The following is a 12,607-nucleotide window of genomic DNA, read 5'->3' on the forward strand; positions in this document are numbered from 1 at the left end:
AGTAAAAGAAGAAAATCCCTCAGTTTGAAATTGACTCAGCAGTCACATTTTTTTCCTATTTAGGAGGACAGATTATTCAGAGAAACATAACTGCATTATTTTTCTAATTTTTAAAATGATCCAGAAACTTAAACCATTAATATTTGAAAAGAGCAAGTTTCAATTTCAGTAATGCACCAGTAACGCATACATTTTCTTTTCAGAATTGCCGCAACAACCTGAAATCTTAACAGGATATTTTCCGCAAGACAAAAGTACTTTGCCGCAGATGGAAATACCTTCACGACCTGTAGGTGAGTGTCTGTGGTGAAGTAGATATTGTTGACCTGGGAAACTGAAACATAAGGTACTTTTCCTCATTGTCCTGAAGACATATCGTGGTTAGACTTAAATGTTTCGGCACCAAACTGTTTATTTCCTGTAATTAGATTAGGATAGTCTAAAGGGTCCAACTTAAAAAAAAATAAAGGGTCCAACTTTATTGTTCTGACTGCCTTTGAGGCGCCGTGTGGGTGTGGTAATGGTGGCCGAGGTCCTTGGTGCTTGGTGAGCGGGGAGTCTCTGTCAGGAGCTGAGCTGTGCCCTGTCCTGTCACCTCGTGAATTCTCCAGCTCACCCAGCAGGACTGTCCATCCAGTGACGTTTGTTTCTCCCTCTGTCTTTATCCCCACGCCCAGTTGACCGGTGAGTTCTGGTTTGGAGCCTCCCGGGAATCTCATCCAGGGCTTCCTGTGTCTGGCCTCTGCTCACTTGCCACCTCCTCAAAGAGGCCTTCCTGTGGACTCCAGCCAGGATCACTTTTTCTCTGTCTTTGGTTTTCTCCTTACATGTATTTGTTAAATTGTGTGTTTATTTACGTCTTGTTTGTCTCACTCATTGAAAGCTTAATGTCAGCCACCGGAACTGCTTCCTCCGGTGTGGGTGTGGGCAGCAGTGCCAGAAATGTACCCGGTGTTCAGTCTGTATTTTTGTAACGAATGAGTGAATCTTCCTGGAGTCCCAGATTGATACTGTTAATGACCCCATTTTCCCAGTGAGGACCTTGAGACTTAGAAAAGGATAAAATCTTTGTACTAGATGACACGGTTCGGGCACGGTTAAGTGAGCATGAACTTTATATTTTGTTGCCTGTGAAGTTGAAATGAAAAGTCTGTTTCCAGCAATATTTCTGTGGATGTCAAGTATTCAGTTCCATTCAGTTTGGAAGCCCTCTGTTAAAGAAAAGATTTTGTAGAAATTCTCAAATTGAGTCCAGCATAAGCAGGAACAGAAAACTTGCTCAGCTGTTAAAATACTTGTCATTTCCTGCCTGTAAAAGTTTTGTTAGGTTTCCTGGGAGCTTAGGTTTGATACGGTAGTTCTTTGTGTTTGTGGCTGAGAGGCTTAATGCAGTGACAACCGGAGACATCTGAACGGAGTGTCTCCAGGGCTGGGAAGGGTGGGTATTTGAGTGAAGCTGTTGAAAGCATCTAGAAAGATTGAGATGGTGACGCATTTTTGTGTCAGTTGTAGTTTGTGGGTTTGCTGGTGTGGTTTCTTTAGACACATCTTTACATCCTTCCCAACTCTTGCTTTTCCCTTAGACGGTAAACCCTGCTTTTATGTTAACACTTTGAAGGAAGCAACTGTGCTGTGTTTGGGAATTTAATAATACCATTACCTGAATTTAGCAATCCCATGCTCTTTTCGAAGCATGTGGCAGAAAAACTGTTTGTCGTTTGGAAGGGCTTATGTGTTGCCACCTTAACTTGTACACTAGGAGATCTGTTTAAAGATAATCTGAAGGAGGGTGGTATAAAGTTGGATTCGGTTTCTCAGATTTCTCTTAATCTTGTTTGAGCACTGATATTTGATCTTTAACCTTATGGTCTTCAAGTCATCCTCAAAGAGTAACCGTTAAAATATCAAACACTATTTATGATATCTGAGCTTGACTTACTAAATACAGTGTATGATTACATTTATATCGTTTTTAATTTCTACAGTTAGAGATCTCCAAATACCAGTTTCTTTTTTGTTTACGGTCTCTGTTCTGGTTACCCACGTCGTAGAATAAAAAATTTAATTGATGCTATAAATATCGTTCAATATTGGTTTGTGTTTAATGCCCTTCTTCTAAAAATAATAGGAGTTCTGTTTTAATTGTGAAAAGAGATCTGTTATTTATTCTTTGAGGACACAAATTTGCAGCTGGTCTTTTTGACATACTTCAGGGAACTGTGCGCTGTAATTTTACTTGGGGACTTGTTTTGAAGGCAAAGTGTTCCTCGGGACGTTGTGAATCTGTCCACCTTGCCTCCTTCGCTGCCTTATGTTTTGGTTTTCCATTAGCAGCAAATCCGACTGCGAAGTGTTTGAAGTTTTCTACTTTCCCCTGGCTCCCCCTGACCGCAGCTGACAGACACGTTCTCTCGTCCAACGAAAGGTACTGTGCCTGATGTATGGCAGGTGTTTTGGCTTCTGGTATTTGTAGCCGTGAAGTCTGAGAGTTATTACTATACATTTTCATCAGGAAAAAAAAGATTCTAAAAGTGGCTGTGGTTGGTAGTAAAGGGAATATATGAATCATTTTCAGTATTTAAAAAAGCAAGCCAGAAAATTCCCCTTCGCCTTTAATCAGGCTTCACATCAAGTTTCTTTTTTGTGCTTGGAATCCTGTGCACTCTTTGGTGACATGAGTCATCTTTTATCAACCAGGTTAGCTGGCCATTGCTTAGGCCCTTGGAGCAATTAAACATAAAATGCGGTCTTTTTAGTAGACAATATATTTCAAAACATGGACTCTGTTAGGAGAAGGTTGGGGACCTCTGATCTGATTTTATGTAATGGATTTTATTTGGTCATTACTTCTAATAGATGATATCTAGAAGTTTGGAGAGTGTTTTAAAGTCTAGTTTCACTTTTTGCTAAAACTGCATTTCAGTGAATGCCACATCAAACGCGTTGTCTGCCTTGTTTGGTGAGAGTCTGAAAAATAAAGACCAACTTCTAGAGTTCGGGCCAAATAGGGGGATGCTATTAAGTGACTTCCGATGATGGCCTTTCCAGACCAGCAGTGAATTCTCTTGGAACAACATGCTGAAGAGGTTGCATGCAGCTGGGGTTGAGGTGGGGATGGCATTGATCTGTCAGTTCTGAGTTGGTTGCTGAGGAGGAGATGAGGTCTCTAGGGGGTGCGTGTAGGTGGTGAATGGTGGACGAGCTGAACTGAGAGCGGGTTTGGTTTCTTGGGGTGAGAGGTGAACAACCGCCATCGTGCTGGGAAGGCAACTGCTGTCAGAGAAGTTGAGGGGTTCATGAAGTTAAGGGGTCCCATGTGTCCATAGGACAAGAGAGGAGTACCAGCTTGATTCCCCCCAAGTAGGGAAGAGGAGTTAAGGAATCTAATACCTAGAATTTATTTCTCTATTATGATTTCCTCTGTCTTACATCCTGATTCATTTAGCAGATTTCATTGATCTCATTTCATGGCGCTGTGATGGTCTCTGGGCATACAAGGGGTGGGCACTGTGACGTCCCTGCTCTTGAGGAGGGTCCAGGGGTCTGTGGAGTAGACAGGCAGTAGCCGCAGCACAGATTCTGGGCACGTTGAAAGAACACCTCTCCCAGGCTAGCTCATTGGTTAGGGGGGAGAGCTGGGAATGTTTCCCAGGGGACAATGTGTCAGCCGAGACCTGAAGGGTTCTGATAGTGTCATTATGCTGCCTGGTTCCTTAGAATCTGGTATGGGTATACGCTTTTTAAAAATAAATACTGTATTTTGTATATTTTGCAGCTCTTTAAGAAGTAGTAACCACACTGTAATCTGGAACACCTGTGAACTGTTGAAAGATGTTATCATGCAAGATTTTCCTGCTGAGATATTCCTTCAAAGGCCAAAAATTGTTCAGGTGCGTCTCCTCTGTAATTGTTTTGGATTCGAAGTGGGGGACTTTTTGCAGTGAGACACAGTGTGCAAACAGGCGTCCTTGGGGGGGAAACTCACACTCTCACGTTTAGATGATGAACCGCCTGGCTTTTCAGACCCGTTATTCTTCAGCTTACCTGGACAGAGGTGGTCCTCCTGATGCGAGGTGGTCTCATTTGACACGCTCAGTCCAGTTTGACCCCTTTGACCTTACCACTGATGAACCACTTGAAGGGGAGAACGGACGTGGGGCACTGAGGCTGGGCGGCCCTGACCAGCCTGATTGGTAGGACTCGCATCGCTCTGAGCGTGTGGGTTCCTACGCGCGGTGCCGGCTGCCGTGGGAACGCAGAGGTGCGCGGTGTGGCTGGTCTCAGCGCTGCAGCCTGCCGCACGCGTGTGCAGCAGAGGCGCTGGAGCCTGCGCTGGGCTGCAGCCTGTCCACAGCGTCCGCAGGCCCGGCACGCTTGCTCCGCCGTCACCAGGCTGAGATGGGCGCCAGTGCGCGGCGGCTGTGATACATGCTGTCCCAGCTCCGAGTGGTAGCAGAGGAACAGCTGTCAGTCCTCAGAATGTGCCAAGTGATTTAGCTGTTTGACATGAAAAAGGCTTGCTGTGCTTTAAAAAAAAATACTCTGTAACAAAGTCTTGAGTGGGGACTGTTTCCTGTGTTCTTTGGGATAGGTACTCAACTAACAGTTCAGATATGAGAAACACTGACTGTTCCCCTTAAATTTGACCTTCGACCCATCTTCCAGCGTTACGCTAAGTCATTTTTACCCGTTTCTGCTGCTTCTCTCTTATAAATGTTTGGCACCTTATCGTGATTCCTTCGATTGTTCATTTAACCTTGCGTAAGCGCCACATCCTTCTTTGAAGTTGAGCACTTTGTTCCGTTGATCGTTTTCATCACTCTTCATTTCAGAGCCTTTTATCTCTGTTGAAACTGGCCTTTGGAGGAGATGGAAAACATCGTCTGGCCTTACAGTCAGTGTCCTGCTTGCAGCAGCTGTGCGCATATTTGAGAAACAGACTCAATTTCCACAGAGATCCAAGTTTTTTCTCTAATAAACAAGGTATTTCTGTTTGTTTATTCCTTGTGCACTGGCAGTATTTGTAGATTCTTCAAGAACTCCCGTCAGGCTTACGGTGTGTGTACATTTTCACAGCAGGAACGCCCCATTCCTGAGCATTTATCAAATCATAATCTTTGAAAACAGCATGTTAATGACAGAAGCACTCATGAGTCCATCCTCTTTTTTTCTTTAAACAGAATGAACTCCTTAACTTTTTTTTTTGATTTGTTTGTTTGGCTGTGTCTGGTTGTAGTTGTAGCACGCGGGGTCTTCCTGCCTCATGTGGGACCTTGGGATCTTTTGTCGCAGCGCATGGACTCTGTTGTGGCTCGCGGGCTTAGTACTTGCGACATACTAGCTTGGTTTTCCCCGGCGTGTGGGATCCTAATTACCCGACCAGGGAGGGAACCCACGTCCCCTGCATCGCCAGGCGATTCCTGGACTGCCAGGGAGGTCCCCGCATCCTCTTTTTTGGTACGGGACGGCTGCACGGTGTTTTTCTCCATGCGTGCAGTGGTGACAGGAACTAAGGACTGGGATTGTAAGTCCAGCTGATCACGTTGGGCTTTGGGCATTTTAGCAGGTTATGCATTGTGTTAAGAAGTTGTTCGGTTTGAACAATGCCTGTCTGTATTTTATGGAAACTATTTTAATGCAACTTGTGTAGGCCATGTTTTCTATTGATTTGATAGCAGTGCCAGACTTCTCGGGGAAAGAGCACCACCTAATGGCCAGCAGGAGTTCTGGGCTGGCCTTGCCACAGCCGCACTTCAGTTCAGGGTTTCTGTGTCCTCACGCAGTGTGCACTGAAAGTCGAATGTTTGATCACAGTGACTTGTCGTGCTTCAGAGTTACGCTCTGTTTTGTTGAGAGCATCACTGATCCTGTGCTACTTGAATACTTACGCTTTAATTAGCTTTATTATGGACCCCAGGGGACATGGAGTTTCCGCAGTAACTTTCTTGAGAACTTGCGGGTACCCCATATTTCAACAGAGAAAGAGTTAAATGCAATTTGGTTGGTTAAAGTAGTGGATAAATCAGAGGACTTATTCATCTATTAAATAAATGTTTATCACCTATTCTGTGCCAAGCAGTGCTTGCGGGCAGGGGTCCTCAACCTCCGGGTGGTGGACTGGTACCTCTTGTCGGGTAAGTGGCAGCAGTACATTAGAGGTAAAGCACACAGTACATTAATGTGCTTGAATCATCCCCAAACCATCCATCCACCTGTGGCCTCCTGTCCCTGGAAAAACTGTCTCCCGCAAAACCGGCTCTTGGTGCCACAAAGGTTGGGGACCACAGCTCCAGGGGGCGAACCACTGAACAGGGCAGGGGAGGCCCCCGCCTGCCTGAGCTCATGCTGTGGAAGGCTGGCACACGCCGCAAACACAGGAGCGTTGAGGTAGGAAGTGCCCGAAGGGGATAGGAAGGGTGCTGTGACAGAACGCGACCCAGGAGACGGGTCATCTGGATGGGATGGTCAGGGAGGGCCTCCCAGAGGAGGTGGCCTGGTGCTGAGTAGGAACCTCCACTTGAACAGCTGCAGGAGGAGAATTCAGGGAGGCCAGAGGCCTCAGGCACGAGGGCGAGCTGCTTGAGCAGCAGGAGCCAGGCTGGAGTGAGTGAGTGCGGTTAACCGGGTGCGGGTGCAGGAGGGGAAGGCGGACGGTCCGGGAGGTGGCCTGGGGCAGCGAGTACTGGGACTCGCAGCTCTTGGTACAACTTTGTATTTTCTTTGAAGTGCAGTGAGAAGCTCTTGGAGAGTCGTTAATGTTCCTCCCTCTGTAAATGTCTTTGTTTTACCTAACTCTTTTTAAAAATTATGGTAAAATACACATAGCATAAAATACACCATTATAAACATGCAGTTCAGTGCATTAATTGCATTTATGCTGTTGTGCCCTCATTGCCATCATGTGTTTCCAGGCCTTCTTCATCACCCTAAACGGAGACTCTGTAAGCATAGCAGAATCTCCCTTTCCCCTTCTCTGCAGCCCCGGTAATCTCTAATCTATTTTCTGTCTAGGTTCTTCATCTAAGTGGGATCGTACAATATTTGTCTGGCCTATTTCATTTAGTTTAGTGTTTTCAAGGTTCATCCGTGTTGCAGCCTATGTCAGAACTTTACTCACTTTTATGGCCGAGTAATATTTCATTGTATATACACACCACATTTCTGTTCATTCATTCATCTGTGGATGGATGTAGGGGTTGTTCCCAGCTTCTGACTATTGAGTAACGCTCTGGTGAACATTGGCATATCTGTTCAAGTCCTTGTTTTCAGTTCTTTTGGGTATATACCCAAGAATAGACGTGCTGGGTCTTGTGCTAATTCTGTTTATCTTTTTGTGTGTATGCATGCTCAGTCATGTCCGAGTCTTTGCTACCCTATAGACGGTAGCCAGCCACGCTCCTCTGTTTGTGGGATTTTCTAGGCAAGCATCCTGGAGTGGGTAGCCATTTCCTTCTCCAGGGGATCTTCGGCCCAGGGATCAAACCTGTCTCCTGCATTAGCAGGCAGATTCTTTACTGATGAGCCACCTGGGAAGCCCTTAGCTTTCTGAAGAACCATCAAAATATTTTCCACAGTGGCTGTTCAATTTTACATTCCCACCAGCAGTATATGAGGTTTCTAGTTTCTCCACAGCCTCTCCAACACTTTTTTCTTTTTAATCATAGTCATCCTAGTAGGAGTGCGGTGGTATCTCATTGTGGTTTTTGATTTGTATTTCCCTAAGGCAATGGCACCCCACTCCAGTACTCTTGCCTGGAAAATCCCATGGGCAGAGGAGCCTGGTAGGCTGTAGTCCATGGGGTCACGAAGAGTCAGACACGACTGAGCGACTTCACTTTCACTTTTCCTTTCATGCATTGGAGAAGGAAATGGCAGCCCACTCCAGTGTTCTTGCGTGGAGAATCCCAGGGACGGGGGAGCCTGGTGGGCTGCTGTCTGTGGGGTCGCACAGAGTCGGACACGACTGAAGTGACTTAGCAGCAGCAGCAGCATTGACAATTAATTAATGACTAGTGATTCTCTAGTGACTTTTCATGTGCTTATTGGCCATTAATAGATTTTTAGAGAAATGTCCATCAAAGTTTTTTGCTCATTTTTAAGTTGGGATATTTGACTTTTTTTTTTTTAATGATGAGTTTTGGGAGTTATTTATTAGCAGGTGTTTGATTTGCTCCAGTTCTGTAGGTTGTTACTTTGTTGATAATGTCCTTTGATGCATGAAAGTTTTAAGTTTTGATGAAGTCCAGTTTATCTCTGTTTTCTTTGGTGGTTTGTGTATTTGCTGTCTTATCTAAAAATTCGTTACAAACCCAAGGTCATGAGGATTCACCCCGATGTTTTCTGCTAAAGAGCTTTATGGTTTTAACTCATATTTAGGTTGTTGTTTAATTTTGAGTTAATTTTTGCACATGATTTGAGGTATGGTCTTTGAGAGGGCTTTAGGCAGGAGAGTAGATGATTTGTCTCTGCTGTTGTAGGTGAATGGTGTTGGCTAGAAGGTTCTGTGTAATCAGGTCAGTTTTATATGAACCTCATGTGCTAAGGGAGTTCTGCAGAAAAGGTTGACCTTCACTTTCACCTCAGGGAAGCATTTCTACTATTTTCATTTTTTTTTTTTTTAAATGACAAAGAGTCATAGTCAGTCGTTTTTCTCTACCAGAGAGTAATTTTATTCTTTTCTCCCCCAGATGCCGTGTCCCAGAACTCTTCTCTGTCTTACTGTCCTGACGTCAGGGCGGCTCCGCATTCCCAGAACCCGTCTCCCGGAAGCAGCAGCCCCCGGCCCTCCGTGGTGGGGCGCACCGGCCAGCGGCCCCGGGGGGATGGCCAGGACTGGGACGCCGTGTCCTCCAGGTGACCGGGGCCGAGGGAGCTTGAGCGCGTGTTTCAGTTTAGAGGGAGGTCGTCTTTCTCTTCTGTCTTATCTTTTGAAGCATTAACTCAGGTGTTGGCCCTGTGTTAACCAGTGGCTTTCACACTTTTTTGACTGCAACCCAGGACTCAGAGCACAGACATATACCCTGTGTATGTGTGTGTGTGCCCCTGTGTCCGTACTCCAAAACAAAATGTTCACAAAACCGTTCTTTGATTCTGCATGTCACACAATGAACTGCATTATTTGTTCATTTCTGTTTCATCAAGAAAATGGCGATTCTGACCCACTGAACTGTTCATGGCAGCCACAGATGGAGTGTGATCTAGTTGAAAAGCATAGTTTTAAAATGTTGGATGCATCTTGATAACATTTTAAACCCACTTTTGGACTTCATTTAATTATAATTTAAATGTATTGGTGTTTACTGTTAAAGGGAATGATTGGAGAATCAAAATAAAGTCCCCTTCAGGGTGCAGAGTTGATGGTGTTCATGGTGTTTTTTTGTTTGTTTGTATAAAGAAAGATTTTTACACATTGTTTCCTTAAAGGAGCTGGCACGGTGTTTGTGTGTTATCTCATCCTTAGGCTACGAGTGTCTTGAAAACTTCTTAGTCTTTTCCTTAGGTTCGTTCCGCTTAGTGCTCCCTGAGACCAGCACTTGTGTGTCGGCCTGATTCTTTTCTCCTGACACAACTAGTGTGTCCGCTCCAGGCTAACACCGACTCACGCTTGCCATGTTCCTGGTGTTACCTCAAGGGCTTCACGTGCTTTGTCTCCTGTGGTGTCCTCACAAGAGTCCTGTGATACGATTAGGATGATTATTGTCATCATTGTATAGAAAAGCCTGAGGCAGGGAGGGCCGGGAGCCGGGTCCCGGGCCCCGGTTTGCAGGGCTGGGGGCATGCACACAGGGGCCGGCAGCGCGGCCCGAGCTTTGCGCCTCTATTTGCAGGGCGGCTGCTGTGGATCAGCGTGGTTTTCCTCCTCAGCTCGTTCTCTGAGCTGTAACTAGTGTGCTGCGTGCTTGTAGGTTTTCACTTCCAGGCCCTGTCAGAGTTAGAGAGAAGCCCAGCTCATTTCCATATTTTGGGATGCTGGGTATGTTTGAATTGAAGGGATGACAACGTGTTCAGTAGCGTCAGTGCATCTCTGTGATTCAATTCAGCTGCGGGTGACATCAAAAGTCAACACTTTGGGGTGCTTTGTAAACATGACGTTCAAGCCTTTCTATGGTGCTTTGATCCCCACCCCACCCTTTATACCCAAGCTAAAAATTTTTTTTTTTTTAATAAAGAAAGCTAAGAAAGATGGGATGTTCCATTTTGGGTACATTTTCAAAATCATACGATGTTGACTGTACTAAATAAAGTAATCCATTTCTCATCATGTTTTTCTGGCATTTTCTTGCGTTCTTCAGTTGCTAACATTGGCTTACTTAGAACATTTGGTGAAAATCACAGAAAGTCTAGAGAGCCATATGAACTATTTAGTTTTTGCCTTTAGAAGTTATGGAAGAACTTTGCTATGAATCTGTTTGCGTTCCTTTAGAGATGGATGGGTTTTCAGTGCTTATGTCTATTACTGCTACAGGATTATTGACATGTTTGGAGAATATCAATTTGAAGAACAAAATATAAATGCATTCTTGGTTTCGCTTACAATTTTGAGCCATTTTTATGGAATTTAATCTCATAAACTTGTCAAGGTTTCTACCAATCTGACCACAGTTGTTCTGTGGAACAATATATTGGAGCCGAGTTTGCAGCTTCTTAACATGCCAGACAGCAGCCATGCAGTAGTCTGTCTGGGGCGGTTTCCCCGGCCCAGGGTCGTGACTGTCCTTGCTTACTTCACAGTGGAAGCAGCAGCCACGCGCACGTCAGCTCGCGGGTCTCCGCCCCGTCGCCCGTGGACCTGCCGGAGCTGGCCGAGGACGCGCTGGAGCTGCGGCTGCAGCAGCTGAGCCTGCCCCAGCTCTGCCTGTCCGTCCTGGAGGCCGCCGCGCCGCTCCTGAGAACAGGTCGGTGCTCCTGTTCTGAACAGGTCCAGAGCTCTTTGTGTGTGTACACTTCGTGTGTGTTCCTGTCTGTTTCCTGGGACTCTCGTTTTTCTCTTTTTCACCTTCTGCCTTACCGTCTTTAAAAATCTGTATTTACTTAGTAAATTCACATTACTGAGGACTTAGTAAGGTCTTTATTGTCTCTCAGTTAAACGTGGATGTCATGGAGCACTGTTCAGATAGAGTATCCCCTTTGACTTCTGGCCTTTTATGGCACAGATGTCCACGTGTGTGTGGCTATTTAAAGGTAAGCAATGAAAAAAAAAAAAACACACTGGAGTGAGTCAGAGAAGGTGGACTGGCATGAATAGACCAGAAGAAAAAGCTCCTTGGCTTTTGCTCTTTAGAGATTTTTTGAGTTGCTTCCAGTTGTTCAGTCTTCCCACTCAGTTTTGACTTGAGTGATAAGTGAAAGTGAAAGTCACTTGGTTGCTTCTGACTCTTTGTGACCCCACCGGCTATACAGTCCATGGAATTCTCCAGGCAAGAATACTGAAGTGGGTTGCCATGCTCTCCTCCAGGGGATCTTCCCAACCCAGGGATCAAACCCAGGTCTCCTGCATTGCAGGTGAATTCTTTACCAGCTGAGCCACAAGGGGAGTCCAAGAATACTGGAGTGCGTAGCCAATCCCTTCTCCAGCAGATCTTCCCGACTCAGGAATCGAACTGGGGTCTCCTGCACTGCAGGCGAATTCTTTACCAACTGAGCTATGAGGGAAGCTTGAGTGATGGGGACATGTTAAAAACCAAAACAGTCCCAACGCTGGACTGTACTTGCGCAGTAATACCGTCCTCTTAAGAAACAAAGCAGAATTCCTAAAACCCAAACCTTCTGGTATGACATTTCCTCACCACTGAGCTGGGTAAGTTTGCACAGATGTCCTGCAGTGAACTCTGGGAGGTGGCTGTGATCTTCCTGGAGAAAGAGCGGCGTGGCCAATGTCCAGGGCAGTCCCGCGGTCAGCGAGGTTACCGCGCTTCGAGGCCCTGCTGTGTTCAGCTGCTGGACAGGGTCTGGTGCACATTTGCCCACGTGCTCCTCACACCAGCCTGTTCGGTCCACCCCTCAGTGGTAGTTACTGCTCTTCTCCCTGTTTTACAAGCAGCTGAGGTTTAGAGTGCTCTAGAAACTCACCCAAAGTCAGCGAAGAGCAGAGACTTGAACTTCAGTTCTGAGGCCAAAATCCATGCACTTAGCACATTGCAAGGTAAAGGAAGATTTGCAATCTCCTTTGTATTTGTATTCTCTAAGTATATACATTTTAAGTAATTGATAAACTTGTCAAAATATAAACACAAGACACATTTTGTTTTATTTGGTTTATATTGGCCGAGTGATAAGGGTATCCCATGCTAATGGTTCTGTAAGTTCTGTGGCTATTTTTTGCTTGCCTGGAAGTGATGCAGAAGAGGCAGGAGGTAAGTGTATATTTGGGAACATTAACAGTTTTTATTCTGAGAACAGTATACCTAAACTTCTTACTGATTGGAGAACTCTACTTCGGGAGTGAGGAGAACAGATTAATTCATGTACTAGTAAAGTGACATGAAGGAAGATCTGAACTTCTTCAGCATCAAGTGTATATGTTTGTCTGCATGGTGTACTGAGGAGAACAGTTTTAGATTCAGTGGTTTTGCATTTAACCTTTTCTTAATTTGCTGTAGAAAGTCAG

General features: G+C 45.3%; 1 protein-coding gene across 4 annotated transcripts in view; it reads left to right on the plus strand.

The window, feature by feature from the left end:
• The window catches only part of RTTN (rotatin), a 118,732-nt gene that overhangs the window by 3,751 nt on the left and 102,374 nt on the right, over window positions 1-12,607 (plus strand). For 2 of the 4 annotated variants that reach the window (XM_043444405.1, XM_043444407.1), the window contains 6 exons: window positions 204-293; window positions 2,332-2,425; window positions 3,776-3,890; window positions 4,833-4,983; window positions 8,688-8,853; window positions 10,732-10,895. In XM_043444405.1, the coding sequence (XP_043300340.1) occupies window positions 204-293; window positions 2,332-2,425; window positions 3,776-3,890; window positions 4,833-4,983; window positions 8,688-8,853; window positions 10,732-10,895 (780 nt within the window). The remainder of the gene's footprint in view (window positions 1-203; window positions 294-2,331; window positions 2,426-3,775; window positions 3,891-4,832; window positions 4,984-8,687; window positions 8,854-10,731; window positions 10,896-12,607) is intronic. The other 2 variants (XM_043444406.1, XM_043444408.1) reach the window with 1 other exon arrangement.

This window comes from Cervus canadensis, chromosome 23 (assembly GCF_019320065.1).
Source record: "Cervus canadensis isolate Bull #8, Minnesota chromosome 23, ASM1932006v1, whole genome shotgun sequence".
NCBI classification, from domain to species: Eukaryota; Metazoa; Chordata; class Mammalia; order Artiodactyla; family Cervidae; genus Cervus; species Cervus canadensis.